The 15,298-nt window shown below is 50.2% G+C and overlaps 1 protein-coding gene across 1 annotated transcript in view; it reads right to left on the bottom strand.

Moving 5' to 3' along the window:
- Positions 1-14,389, bottom strand: part of TEX30 (testis expressed 30) — a 357,919-nt gene extending 343,530 nt beyond the window's left edge. Inside the window, exon 1 of the mRNA XM_069640410.1 lies at positions 14,170-14,389. Within this exon, the coding sequence (XP_069496511.1) occupies positions 14,170-14,187 (18 nt within the window). The 5' untranslated portion in view covers positions 14,188-14,389. The remainder of the gene's footprint in view (positions 1-14,169) is intronic.
- Positions 14,390-15,298: the final 909 nt, after the last annotated feature.

The following is a 15,298-nucleotide window of genomic DNA, read 5'->3' as shown; positions in this document are numbered from 1 at the left end:
ATGTTCAAGCCTGATCTCAACCCAGATTACGAACGTTTCCATTTCTGTACGGCGAGACAACGCGAGAAAGAGACAGTAGACAAATTCCACGCTCGCTTTCGAGAAATGGCGGTAGGCTGCGAGTTCCCGGACGAAGAGTTTGCCATCCGCCTCTAGATCATCAACGGGATATCCTCAGAAAAGCTAAGAAGAGCCATCCTACCTGAGAGAAACATAAGACTCTCTCGCATCCTAGAAATGGCACGCCTCCGTGAACAAACAGAAGACCAGGTGGCGATCATGGAGGCCGCGATTCAAAGATTGCCGCTAGACAGCCCTAAACCCACCGAGGACGTCGCTGCCATCTCTAAACATCAGAGCAATCGCACGAAACAAAGCCAAAGGCCCAACACGGCACAGGGACGAGACAGGAACTGCAAATGGTGCAGAGGCCCATGGCACAAGGGTGAGTCTTGCCCGGCATGGGGATCCACGTGCAGAAAATGCAACCGCCTTAACCACTATGCCGCAGTATGTTTGAACCCACCGAACAGAAATGACGCAGCACAGCAGCCTGCACAGGATCGCAGGAAAAAGTTTGCACCCAGAGAATCCTCCCGCCAACAAGAGCGAAGAGGAAAAGCTAGAGCCGTGGACGACTCCCAAAAGTCCCCAGACACGAGCAGCAGCGTCGACAGCTCGTCTCCAGAAGGTAGAGACAAAAACAGACGAAAAAGGGGGAGTAGGCGGACACACCGAGTACACCTGATCTCGGCCGTCGAGCGCACCGATCACGACAGAAAAAGAGACCGTCGTGCACCGTTCTTTCCAACCGCTGAAGGTAGTCAGCTCTGCCCGAAGCCTACTCTCCAGAAGAGGAAAGTCCGGCTCTATGCCTACGGAAGCAAGAAGCCTTTGCCGGTACAAGGATCCTTCAAGACGGATTTCACCTACAAAAACGCAAACCATAGAGCACGCATCTATGTAGTAGATGCCGGCTGCGAGACATTACTGAGCTGCAGAACAGCAGAAAAACTAGAGTTGATCCCTTCGCTTTCAACCTTCAACATGACGAACTCAACAGCCTGCTAAAACGACACAAGAAACTGTTCCAAGGCATTGGATGCCTAAAAGGAAGAACCATCAAGCACCACATAGACCCCACCATTGAACCTAAAGCAGTAAGACATCGACGGATTCCATTCCACTTAAGAGGAGCAGTGGAAAAAGAGCTGGCCAACATAGAAAAAGCGGGAATCATAGAAAAAACGTCAGGACCTACCCCGTGGGTCTCGCCCATGGTGGTTGCTCAAAAACCCAAACAACCAGACGCGGTAAGAATTTGTATGGACATGAGGCTTCCCAACGCAGCCATCGGGAGAGAACGGCATGTAACACCTACGATAGACGAGCTTATTGTAGACCTCACAGGAGCAACAGTCTTCAGCAAACTTGACCTTAGATCAGGCTATCACCAACTGAGGCTGTCCAGAGAATCGAGATACATCACTACATTCTCCTCTCACCTCGGCCTGATGAGGTATAAACGACTCAACTTCGGAATATCATCTGCCGCGGAAGTGTTCCAGCACCAAATCCGAAAAGTCATCACGGGGTTAGAAGGCACCACCAATATCAGCGACGATATTCTCGTATACGCATCAAACAAGAAGGACCACCACAAACGACTGGCAGCGGTCCTAGCAAGGTTAGAAGAAGCGGGCCTAACACTCAACGCCGAAAAGTGCGAGTTCGACAAAGATGAAATATGCTTCTTCGGGTATATCTTCAGCGCCAAGGGCGTATCTGTTAAGACGGATTTCCGAACTCTGTCCTGGTGGCGCAGAAGTTCAGAAGGCCAACCTAATTACTTGGAACAGGGTAACCTCTGGACAAGCCAGACCAATCAAGGTAGCGATCGCGGCGGTCAAGACTAGGTCTCAAGAGGGGTGAGGGTGACTGAAAGCCCGCAATGAGCACACAAAGCAAGAGCGCTTACAAACTACTCCAAACAGTTGTTATATCAAAAATAGATACACATTTATTTTAAGGCCTTTAAAACAATGACCGTAGCGAGAAAATCACAATATTAAACCAACACATACCATATCAACACAATATATATACAAATACGACAGTCGCAAGCGTTATATGCACGAAATGTGTAGTCCACCTGAAAGGGAAGGAAAACAGGCAGTGCGATAATGCTTTAGACTCAGTTCGCCTTCAGAGGCACCTAACTAGATGGAAGTCCGAGCCCTGCGAAGAGTGGAGCCTTGTGCTCAAAGTACCTGCCACGCCGGTGCCAACGGGCAAAAGGAGAAGCTCTTCGGAGGAAGTCAGGCAGTTCGGGTTAGTGCACAGCAGAAGGAGAACAGGTTCCGCAACTCAAGCGCAGCCTCCACAGCGGGCAGAAGCAGAGCGCGAGTGCGGCCAAAAGGGTGCTGTTTTTACACAGCAGGGAAAAGCAATGGGATACTGCAGGAGGGCGACCAGATCCTAGCTAAACTACTCACCGGTCCCCGAAGCAAGCAGACCCAGGCTTCTCCACGTTACTTTCAGCAGCTGGCAGGTTCAGAAGAGCAGGGAACGCCTCGTAGTCGTGTAGAGCAAAAAGACGTCCCAATCGACGAAACCAGCACAGTTTGTTGCCGCAGCAGGACAACGGAGCGGCCGTGTGTATTTGAGCCAAATGTACACTCCTCCCTTCAGACTTGGGAATGCCAAGTGTACGAAGCGTGGGAGAGTGACAAGGACTCGGAATACAACACAACCTGGCGGCGGTTACAGAGCAGGACTCCCTTGTAAACTGGTCAGTCAACTGGATGGCCCAGAGACACTTCCGAAGGCTTACTTGGCAGGAGATGATGAAGTCGCCGGGAATAGCTGTTCCTGCTATTCCAAAGGTCGAAGCACCAGTACAGGCCTTCTGGTTCGATCAAAGGAGGAAAGGGTTTCACAGGACGACAGCAGTGCAAAGGAGGATTCCTTCAGCGGGTCACCAGCGATTCCTCGGTCCAGCCTCTTGGTTGCAGGATACTTGGCTCCTGTATTCCTTCGTTCGTGAGAACTCAGGAGATCGACATGGTAGTGGTGTTTCCAGCCCCCTCTTATCCACGGTTCCCTTCGCGCCAAAACGGAGGGGAGCCAATGGGAGATCCGCTCATCAACACACATACCATACGTGGACCAATCACGGACCACGGTGGTCCCAGGCATTCACACCACCCTAGACTCTCTGGCACCCAGGATGTGTATTGGGACCAGACATCCCAGCCCACACCCTGGAGGCACACAAACGACATGTAGAAGCCCGCGAAAGCAACCACGTTTCGCGGGAAAGTACATGCCCAAATAAGGAAGGCCCCGGGTCTCTCGACCTGGGGAAGGTGAAGGGAGCAAGACGGTCAGTGGACAAGACAAAGGAGCCTCGTGGTCTGGCCATTTTGGGAGCCAGGCCACCATTTTGGGTTCAGTGCGAAAAACGTGCTCAGAACGCCAAAAGGAGCTCAAAATAAACAAAACGATCGCTGCCACCATTCGAGTCCCTGAATGACTTGCATCGATCAAATACCATCCTAAAAGAGTATCTAGGGCCTGTAGAAGGCTAGAGACCCAAGAGAGCTGTAACTTAGCTTACAGTGCCCTCTTGTGTCATGTTGCACTAAAGCCGCAACACGATAAAAGAAACTACGGGAAACAGCGTTCCCCGGTACTGACTGTCTTAAGGGCATGTCAGTTTCCCCGTAAGAAAGGAGCGAAAGCCCAGAGAAGTGCGGCAGAAGGCTGTACTTCTCTGGCAAAGTCAAGAACAAGGTTAAACAATAGCAAAAAGTTTAGGGGTTGCCACATGGAAGGAAAATTACCTACAATTACGAAATCTTTCCTAACACTCGCCCCTCCCAGACTATGGACAGGGGGAACTAATCCACCCCTGGATGAGTCTCTTGTTCAGGTCGGTTAAACATTCTGGACAACCCATCAGCATTGCTATGTTGGACACCTGGCCTATGCTCAATAGTGAAGTCGAAGCCTTGTAGACTTATGGACCACCTAAGCAACTTTGGATTCTCCCCCTTCATGTTCATTAGCCACTTTAACGGCTTATGGTCAGTCTGCACAGTGAAGTGGGTCCCATAGAGGTAGGGCCTCAGCTTCCTTAGGGCCCACACAACAGAGAAACATTCTTTCTCTACCGTGGACCACCTGAGCTCTCTGTCCTTAAGCTGGCGACTAATAAAACCGATAGGGTGTTCCTTACCCTTCTCATCTACTTGTGATAGTACAGCTCCTATCCCAGTGTCAGAGGCATCCGTCTGCACGATAAAAGGTCTTTGATAATCAGGGGCCCTAAGGACAGGGGCCTGGCACAAGGAGTCTTTTAAGCCATTGAAGGCCTTCTCACACTCGTCGGTCCAAGTTACCTTCTTGGGTTTCTTCGGAGTTGTGAGGGCAGTCAGAGGAGCAGCTATGGTGCCATAGTCTGCCACAAAATTGCGATAATACCCCGTGAGTCCTAAGAAGGCTCTCACTTGGGTTTGCGTAGTGGGGGTAGGCCAGTCTTGTACTGCTTGTACTTTACTGGGTAGAGGCTGTATCCTCCCTCCACCTACTTCATGTCCAAGGTAAACCACTGAGCCTTGTCCAATCTGGCATTTACTAGCCTTTATGGTCAAGTGGGCTTTCTGAAGAGCCTGGAGCACAATCCTGAGGTGTTTCACATGGTCTTCCCAGGTGGCACTGAAAACTGCTATATCGTCCAGATATGCAAGACAGAATTCGTCCAACCCATTCAACACATGATTCACAAGCCTCTGGAAAGTGGCAGGTGCATTCTTCAACCCGAACGGCATTACCCGGAATTGGTAAAGGCCGTCTGGAGTAGAAAATGCTGTCTTCTCCTTGGCATGTTCTGCTAAAGCTATTTGCCAATAGCCAGCAGTGAGGTCAAACGTGCTGAGGTACTTGGAGGCACCCAAAGTATCCACCAGCTCATCTGTTCGAGGCAAGGGGTGTGCATCTGTCTTGGTGACAGCATTCAGAGCCCTGTAATCCACGCAGAACCTCAATTCAGAAGTGCCTGCCTTTGGAACCAACACCACAGGACTGGACCAAGGACTACTAGAGGGTTCAATCACCCCAAGGTCTAACATTTTGTTGACCTCGGTCTTAATATAAGACCGTACTTTATCTGACATCCTGTATCCCCTACTTTTGGTAGGTACACTGTCTCCTGTGTCAATGTTATGTTTGCACCAAGGTGTCAAACCAGGGGACTGTGAAAACAGGGGGGAAAACTGCCTAAGCAAACTTTTCACCTCAGCCTGCTGATCAGAAGTCAGGTGAGGGGCCACTCGGACACCCTCAATGGAGCTATCTGAAGGACCGCTCTGGAACAGGTCGGGGAGAGGTTCAGACTCCTCTTCCTCAACATCTGAAGCCAGTAGCAGTGCTGCGATTTCGACTCTTGGGACGAAAGCCTTCAGCCTATTCACGTGAAACACTTTTGGAGCCTGTCCAGGCCTTCCAAGGTCCACTAAATAGTTCACCTCACCCAGGGGCTCCACCACTGTGTAAGGGCCTGACCATTTGTCCTGTAAAGCTCGAGGCCTTATTGGATTCATGATCAGGACTTGCTGACCAGGTGTAAAGTTGATGAGGGAAGCTTTCTGGTCGTACCAATGTTTCACCAGCGCTTGCCCTGCCTTCAATTTATCACTAGCCAAGCCCATCAGAAGTACCATCCGTTTTCTGAGCCCTAGCACATAATCAACTAGGGTAATCAACTACCAGTGAGAGCAGCCCCACCACCTTCTGCACTGTCCTCAGAAGTAATAGCGTCAAGCTGCACTTCTTGCCACGCCACGATTCTTTGTCCAAGGTAAACATAATCAACTACATTGGTAGTAACAGGGGGAGTGGGCATCTCCCATCCCTCTTTGACGATGGCTAAGGGTCCCCGTACGGGATGACCGAACAGAAGTTCGAAGGGGCTGAAGCCAACACCCTCCTGTGGTACCTCTCGGTAGGCAAACAGTAAGCATGAAACAAGAAGATCCCATTTTCTTCTCTGAGGCTCCTCCAGAGCCCCAATCATGCTCTTTAACGTCCTGTTGAAACGCCCCCCCAGACCATTGGTCTGGGGGTGGTATGCAGAAGAGAACCTGTAGGTGACCCCACATTCTTTCCACATAGCCTGCCTATACTTCGACATAAAGTTGCTGCCATGATCCGACACAACTTCTTTAGGGAAGCCAACCCTAGTAAATATGCCGAGTAAAGCTTCTGCAACTGACTTGGCAGTTACAGTTGTCAATGGGATGGCCTCAGGTTACCTGGTTGCATGGTCGACCAGCACCAGGATAAACCTATTGCCCGAGGATGTTTGCGGGTCAAGGGGACCAACCATGTCGATCCCTACCCTTTCAAATGGTACCCCCACAACTGGGAGCGGTACCAACGGAGCTTGGATTGTCGCGCCAACCTTACCAGACAACTGGCAGGCGGCACAACTCCTGCAGTGACTTTCTACTTGCTCCCCCATCTTGGGCCAGTAGAAGTGCATGGATAACCTTTGCTTGGTCCTCTTCATACCAAGGTGACCAGCAAGGGGAACTTCATGCGCCAACTGCAGGAGGAAGGGCCTAACAGCAAGGGGAACCACCAACCTCCTATGGTCTCCTTCTGTAGACTCTGTGGGCTCACTATACAGGAGTCCACCTTCCCAATAAATCCTATGCTTCCCAGGAGGTTCACCCTCAAGCTGGGAGCAGGCCTGTCTCCTTAGGCCTTCCAGAGATGGGCACTCACGTTGGCCTTTACTGAATTCGTCCCTATCAGGACCTCCTTCAACTAACAAGTCTTTTAGTTCAGGGTGATCGTTGGGGTCGAATACTTCAGGCATCGCCACCTCTTCGTCAGGCCCGGGCGATTGACCAACTTCCTCCACCGCAGTGGTAGGCGAGCTTGGGGGAATATTCTCTTTCCCTCGTTTTGACTTGTAGACTCCTTTCGCCTTGGGTTTCCCCTTCGGCTGGGGCGGCGTATTGGACTTGGCCAATGCTGCCCGTGCTTGAGACCGTGTGTAGGGTCTTTCGGCAGTGTCTCCTACGAGCCCTAAAGCTCTGAGATCATTACCCAACAAGACCTTTCCCGGGACGTTTCTCTGAATGCTCACTGGAATCCTGACTGCTGTACCATTTAAAGTAAGATTTACAGGTATTACTGGAAACATACGGAGGGGGCCGTCAGCCAACTTAGTGGGCATCAGAGTAGCTCTGGCAACTTCCTCTGAGTCTACCAAGGTAGAATCCACTACAGTGCGACTGCACCCACTATCCCTAAGAGCTGGAGTATCCACTCCATTGATCAGCACACTGTCTTTAAAGTAGTGCTTGGTATTATCCGGAATCCTAGCATAAGCCTCTGCGACTTTAGGCTCCCAGGAACCCAGGGACACTAAAACTACCTCAGCCTCTATTCCGCTGGGAAATGAGTCTGATGAGAAGGATGCTCCTGTAATCTCTTCTTCCTCGTAGGAGGAGAAGGCCAGATTAGCGGAGTGGACCCCCAAAGGTCTAACCTTACAACGGGGATCCCCCTTCACGTGGTCAGTTGCTCCACAAGAAAAACAAGCCCCAGTGGGTCTGTTTACGTAGGGAGGCTTATTGTAACCAGAGTTCTGTTTCGGAGGCGGACCTCCACTGCCCTGTGAGTTCTCTTGTGTCTTACCCTTGTTTTTCTTTTTGTGGCCCTTATGGGAAGAAGATTTAGCAGATTCCCCACCCTCCATATCTTTGGACTTTTTCCCTTCCTCCTGCTTACCAGGATGAGTTTTGTCCTTATGGGACACTCGATGTGACACCCATAAGTCTGCTGCAATGGCCAGCTTCTTAGGATCTATCTCCTTCGAATCGGCCAAATGCTGCTTAAGCTCCGGGGAAGAAGAATCAAAAATGTGTTCCAGCATGACAAGATTTATCATGCCTTCGAAGGTAGAAACCTTATAACCTTCAACCCAGCCAGTTAAGTTTTTCAAAGATTCAGCGACATAAGATACCCAAGTACCACCTTCCTTTTTCTTATACTCTCGAAAACGCTTTAAATATTGGGCCGGAGTCTTCCCAAACTTTAAAATGAGAGTTTGCTTTAACATTGCGAAATCAGCCCGCTCAGCCTTCGACATTTCCATAATGGCACTACAGCCAGAATGGGGCAGTCTACTGAGCAACCACGCAATCTTATCAGCATTGTCAACTTTTTGAACCTCGCATGCATACTCAAACGCATTCAGCCAGTCCATAATGTCATTCCTTTCTTCATACACACTGAGCAGATCTTTCGGAAACCGTGGATGAGAGGAAGCCCCAGACCCATGTCTAGGACCCTTGGATCCATTTGCAACCTGAAGCTTGGCCAGTTCCAACTGGTGATCCCTGTCTTTCTGTTTTTCTGCCTGTTCGATTTTTAGTTTGGCTATGCTGAATTCAAGCTCCTGCTGCCTAAACCGCAGCTCTTGCTTCTTGAATTCAACCATAGCCTCCCCATCAGCACTGGCAGAGGAAACATTAGACATCACATCCTCCCTGTCCTCGTGGTCGCGATGGATCAGTGCAGCGGCAGAACCGTCGGTTCTACCAGTGAGAGCAGCCCCACCACCTTCTGCACTGTCCTCAGAAGTAATAGCGTCAAGCTGCACTTCTTGCCACGCCACGATTCTTTGGATCATTTCCAATTTCGTGCCTTGAGAGGAAACACCTCTCTCCGCACACATCTTCTTCAATATTTCTGATTTGGAAGCATTTAAAGTTAACAAGGTATTTGTTTCCATACTGTTAGATAGGACTATGGCCTTTTTAAAGTTATACTACAACAATTCACTACGTGTACTGGTTGGAATAACCTGAAATGCCTTAGTTCGAGCGCAACACTGGATACCTTCAGTCGTATCCCACCGCTGTACACCAATTTGTTAAGACGGATTTCCGAACTCTGTCCTGGTGGCGCAGAAGTTCAGAAGGCCAACCTAATTACTTGGAACAGGGTAACCTCTGGACAAGCCAGACCAATCAAGGTAGCGATCGCGGCGGTCAAGACTAGGTCTCAAGAGGGGTGAGGGTGACTGAAAGCCCGCAATGAGCACACAAAGCAAGAGCGCTTACAAACTACTCCAAACCGTTGTTATATCAAAAATAGATACACATTTATTTTAAGGCCTTTAAAACAATGAGGGTAGCGAGAAAATCACAATATCACAATATTAAACCAACACATACCATATCAACACAATATATATACAAATACGACAGTCGCAAGCGTTATATGCACGAAATGTGTAGTCCACCTGAAAGGGAAGGAAAACAGGCAGTGCGATAACGCTTTAGACTCAGTTCGCCTTCAGAGGCACCTAACTAGATGGAAGTCTGAGCCCTGCGAAGAGTGGAGCCTTGTGCTCAAAGTACCTGCCACGCCGGTGCCAACGGGCAAAAGGAGAAGCTCTTCGGAGGAAGTCAGGCAGTTCGGGTTAGTGCACAGCAGAAGGAGAACAGGTTCCGCAACTCAAGCGCAGCCTCCACAGCGGGCAGAAGCAGAGCGCGAGTGCGGCCAAAAGGGTGCTGTTTTTACACAGCAGGGAAAAGCAATGGGATACTGCAGGAGGGCGACCAGATCCTAGCTAAACTACTCACCGGTCCCCGAAGCAAGCAGACCCAGGCTTCTCCAGGTTACTTTCAGCAGCTGGCAGGTTCAGAAGAGCAGGGAACGCCTCGTAGTCGTGTAGAGCAAAAAGACGTCCCAATCGACGAAACCAGCACAGTTTGTTGCCGCAGCAGGACAACGGAGCGGCCGTGTGTATTTGAGCCAAATGTACACTCCTCCCTTCAGACTTGGGAATGCCAAGTGTACGAAGCGTGGGAGAGTGACAAGGACTCGGAATACAACACAACCTGGCGGCGGTTACAGAGCAGGACTCCCTTGTAAACTGGTCAGTCAACTGGATGGCCCAGAGACACTTCCGAAGGCTTACTTGGCAGGAGATGATGAAGTCGCCGGGAATAGCTGTTCCTGCTATTCCAAAGGTCGAAGCACCAGTACAGGCCTTCTGGTTCGATCAAAGGAGGAAAGGGTTTCACAGGACGACAGCAGTGCAAAGGAGGATTCCTTCAGCGGGTCACCAGCGATTCCTCGGTCCAGCCTCTTGGTTGCAGGATACTTGGCTCCTGTATTCCTTCGTTCGTGAGAACTCAGGAGATCGACATGATAGTGGTGTTTCCAGCCCCCCCTTATCCACGGTTCCCTTCGCACCAAAACGGAGGGGAGCCAATGGGAGATCAGCTCATCAACACACATACCATACGTGGACCAATCACGGACCACGGTGGTCCCAGGCATTCACACCACCCTAGACTCTCTGGCACCCAGGATGTGTATTGGGACCAGACATCCCAGCCCACACCCTGGAGGCACACAAACGACATGTAGAAGCCCGCGAAAGCAACCACGTTTCGCGGGAAAGTACATGCCCAAATAAGGAAGGCCCCGGGTCTCTCGACCTGGGGAAGGTGAAGGGAGCAAGACGGTCAGTGGACAAGACAAAGGAGCCTCGTGGTCTGGCCATTTTGGGAGCCAGGCCACCATTTTGGGTTCAGTGCGAAAAACGTGCTCAGAACGCCAAAAGGAGCTCAAAATAAACAAAACGATCGCTGCCACCATTCGAGTCCCTGAATGACTTGCATCGATCAAATACCATCCTAAAAGAGTATCTAGGGCCTGTAGAAGGCTAGAGACCCAAGAGAGCTGTAACTTAGCTTACAGTGCCCTCTTGTGTCATGTTGCACTAAAGCCGCAACACGATAAAAGAAACTACGGGAAACAGCGTTCCCCGGTACTGACTGTCTTAAGGGCATGTCAGTTTCCCCGTAAGAAAGGAGCGAAAGCCCAGAGAAGTGCGGCAGAAGGCTGTACTTCTCTGGCAAAGTCAAGAACAAGGTTAAAAACAATAGCAAAAAGTTTAGGGGTTGCCACATGGAAGGAAAATTACCTACAATTACGAAATCTTTCCTAACAGTATCCCCCCACCCGTCCAAGGTACCAGACATAAAGGACACCAAAGCACCCCAATCAGCCTCCGAAGTGAGAAGCTTCATGGGTATGGCGACATATTGTGCACGCTTCATCCCCGATCTCGCCAGCACGGCAAGCCCACTCAGGGAACTAACGAAAAAGGACCAGAAGTGGGAATGGACCACCTCCCACCAACAAGCGTTTCAACAAATTAAAGACACCCTATCCGCGTCCACCACCATGGCATTCTTCAACACAGATAGGCAGACTGAACTCCTGGTCGACTCCAGCCCCGTCGGCCTCAGAGCAGTCCTAACCCAAACTGACAACGAGGGAAACGTGGTCCCCATCGCGTTCGCCAGCCGAGCGCTTACAAAACCTGAACAGAACTACGCACACATAGAGAAAGAAGCACTAGCCATCTTATGGGGATGCCGTCACTTCAAAGTGTACCTGCTAGGCAAACAAGCAAAAGTCCTCACGGATCACAAACCTCTGATCCCGATTTTCCGTGGATCCGCTCCTCACCCACCAGCACGCATCGAGAAATGGATGCTGCAGCTACAACCGTACAACATCGAGGTTGAGGATCGCCCCGGAACAGACAACCCAGCTGACTACCTATCCCGCCACCCGCGGCCTGCCACTGACAGAGAACGGCGCCAAGCGAAGGAAACCGACGAACACGTCTGTCACATAGTCGCCTGCGCGAGGCCGCGGGCCCTGACCCTACAGGGAGTGGCCAGTGAAGCTGAAACGGACACCGTCCTGCAACACACCACTGCCGCTGTCCGAGCTGGCAACTGGAAGAACTATCTCACGTTGATGGCCCAGCGCACTGCGCCAGCCCAAGTCAAACTCAGAGCTCTGTTTGGGATCTGACATGAGCTCTCGGTAGCCCCAGAAGGCATCTTACTCAAAGGACACAGAATCGTGCTGCCCGAGTCCTTAGAAGATAGAGCTCTACGCCTAGCACACAGTGGGCATCAAGGCATCGTCAAAACCACTGCATACCTCAAGTCCAGGATGTGGATGCCCAACATACAACAAAAGGTAGTAGAGTTAGTCGAATCCTGTGCAGCATGTCAAGCATCGAGAAGACCAGAACACCCCGAACCGATTAGCAGCACCCCAAGAAGCTGCAAACGCTGGGACGCTGTCAGCATGGACCACTGCACAATTGCTGGCGAAGGGTATCTTCTCGTAGTGATCGACGAATTTAGCCGATACCCGGAGGTGGAACACGTAGCATCTACTAACGCAGAGACCACAATCCTCACACTAGAGAAGATATTTGCTACGCATGGAATACCGAGGAAAGTGAAAAGCGACAACGGACCATCATTCACTAGTCAAGAGCTGCGCGAGTACTTCCAAGAAGTAAATGTCAAACACCAGTAAATGTCAAGATGGCCCCAAGCGAACGGTGACGCTGAAAGATTCATGGGGTCACTCAACAAAGTCATCAGGATCGCCAAAGAACAGGGACGCTCGTGGCTGAAAACAGTGTACTGGTTCCTGAGAACACACAGGCAAACCCTGCACTCCTCTACGGGGATCAGCCCGGCAGCCCTCATGCTTGGCGTACCCATTCATGTGGAACTACCCATACACCCCCAGTGGATAGCTCCAGAACCAGACATCCCTGCCATAGACGCTACGCGGCTGAGGCGGAATGAGCAAGAAAGCATCGCCAGACGAGCTAGCCACAGAGAGCTGACGCCAGGGGACACCGTCATTGTCAAGAATCGAGCCCCGCCTAAGAAAATGTCCCTCAACTTCGAGCTCCAGCCATGGACAGTTAGTACCACAAACCACAGTATGGTCACAGCCACCCGAGGGGGGGAGACAGTGACGAGGAACGTGTCTCACTTCAGGAAGGTACCCCCAGAACTGTGGGAAGAACAACCGATGCCTTCTAGGGAAGAAGCGGAGGCGCCACCCTCACCCCCCGGCCAAGTGGCACCAGGAAGTCCTGCTATTCCCGGAGTATCAGACAGCCCACGCCAGCAAAGAGGGAGAGAGCCGAGACTCCAAGGACAGACGCACCGGAGAAAAGAAACACCCGGTATCTTCTGAGGGAGAGGCCCAAACCGTCGTCCCGCCTGCATGGATATGTCGTGGACAGAGTAAGCTGGCCGAAGCCTCGCTAAGGTGAACTCTAAGCCCAGTCAATAAGTTTTGTTTATCCAAGAAGTATGCCAAGTTATATATAAGACCAGTTAAATGTATGTTTGTCGACAACTGCGCAAACACCTCCAAGTTGGGGAGGAATGTGGTGTCACGTGCCCCGCCAATCGAGGGTCACGTGACACACAGGAAATAAAGGAATCACCGGAACTGGCGTCATAACGCCAGTCCGGGTTTATGCACTGATCGAAGTGGTCCATGTGTTTCTTTGCTGCGCCCGCTTTCCCGCGCTGCGAACCAGATGCCTGCCATCCCGAGGTCCGACGCAGAACTAGAGACCCCGGGGGCATATCATCACATATGGGACTTGCCAGGTGCTTTATACTCCGGGCTAGGAGGGGGAGGGGCGGAAGAAACAAAATAATAGTGGGAGCGTGTTATGTTGAAGGCCGATTGTTGTAAGAGTAAGTACTGTGACGAGGAAGAGTAGGACTAGACATAATAAAGATTACCGGTAAGTAATCCGAGCATAAAAAGCAAGGACCTTCAAAATGTATCAGCTTAATATGCGCTTTGCTTAAAGGTGTGTGTTTATCAATTCCGCAGGTCTGAAGACATGGAGTTTGCTTCGCTCTCAAGTTACTGCCTTGCCTTTAACACTTCATCAGCCTTCAAACCGCTGACAATGGAGACACTTGAGGCTGAGCGTGATCTTGATAGGATGGTTGGTCACATAACAGTTGCCCTTTGTTGCAGTAAGGAACACGCTCCAGTTCCTCCTCCTGGGTAGCTCCACCCTCTCCCCCCGCCCCCTCCCTTCCCAAGTGAACAGTGAGCCCCTCTCACTGAAACGAGGAGAGATATCGCTGATCCAACATTTGACGACATTTTATACGTTACACAGTTATGCGTTTTTTTTTCCAGTCAAAAGGTTAGCCGAAACGCGTAAAGGCCGGGTTTGAAATTAAACTTAAAGGGAAGGAGAGCGGCCCACAATACCTCCGTGCACTCGCCCATGTCGCCGCCTGGCCTTCTTTCCGGCGTCGAGGCTACCTCTCGTCTCTCCCGGAAAAGTCTTTGCTTGTCCTAAAACCGACTAGTAGGCTCTATTTTGCATGGTCGCTAGAACCCCTCCAAGGACATGTTTGTTTGAACATGCTTTTTTTGTGCGCCGCCGGCAGCCATTCTCAGCCAATCAGAGAAATGAGCAGCGAACATTGGGGTGTAGTTACCAGGGTGTAGTCTTCCGCCCGGCCAAGACAAGAAGTCGTACCAGCACATGGTGCGAGATAGGGCGGGAACGGTAATTTGCGAGATCTGCCTTGATTGCATATATTTGATGCTACTGGAGAGAAGATATCTAAAAGACCACTGATTCGTTCTCAAGGACACTTTTTCTCACATGCTAGTTCACTCTGCATTCATGTTTTAGAATCCTACCTCCTTCTGCCTCCCATACAGTCTCCTAGTCCTGCCAATCAGGGCTTCTTATTAACCGGTTACAGGACATTACAGGTGAGTTAACAAGTATGCTTTATATTTGCTGTTGCATAGTGTAGGAAGTTTTGGGCATATCTAAAATGTATTTTCACAATACTTCTGTTTAACACATTTTAGCTTATAAGCAGGAGAATAACATTTGTGTGCACTAGTGTTAGTTGCAGTTCCACTTTACAATTCATTCATGTGTACAAATATATGAGGTAGTGATTGGCTGAAACTCTATGACTAGCACAATGAACCCTATTTAGCTGAGATGACAGGCAAAATACACATTTTCAATAGTATCATTATAGAAACTCAAGATTCTATTAAAGACATGCGAGGGAATTATGCTTTCTTTACTACAAAACTCGAGCAGCATTACAAACATTTCAATATATAAAAATGAACACAATAAAAACTACATCTCCCAAGAAATAGTCTTTTTTTTGTAGTCCATTTTTGATATGATAACTTGAAAACATGTGGCATCTCTTTCCAATCCTCTCTGCCAGTGCATAACCTCCATCCCCTTCTGTTGTCCTTCCTCTTTCTTTATCTGTCTCGAAAGTTAAGATGTGCACCCCCAACCGGTCGACGCTGAAACATAAGTGTGTCTTCCTCCTGTTTGCCTTAGGACCCTGCT

Source organism: Ambystoma mexicanum, chromosome 7q (genome assembly GCF_040938575.1).
Source record: "Ambystoma mexicanum isolate Mex_15411 chromosome 7q, UKY_AmexF1_1, whole genome shotgun sequence".
NCBI lineage: Eukaryota > Metazoa > Chordata > Amphibia > Caudata > Ambystomatidae > Ambystoma > Ambystoma mexicanum.
This window is presented reverse-complemented; position numbering and strand designations above follow the sequence as displayed.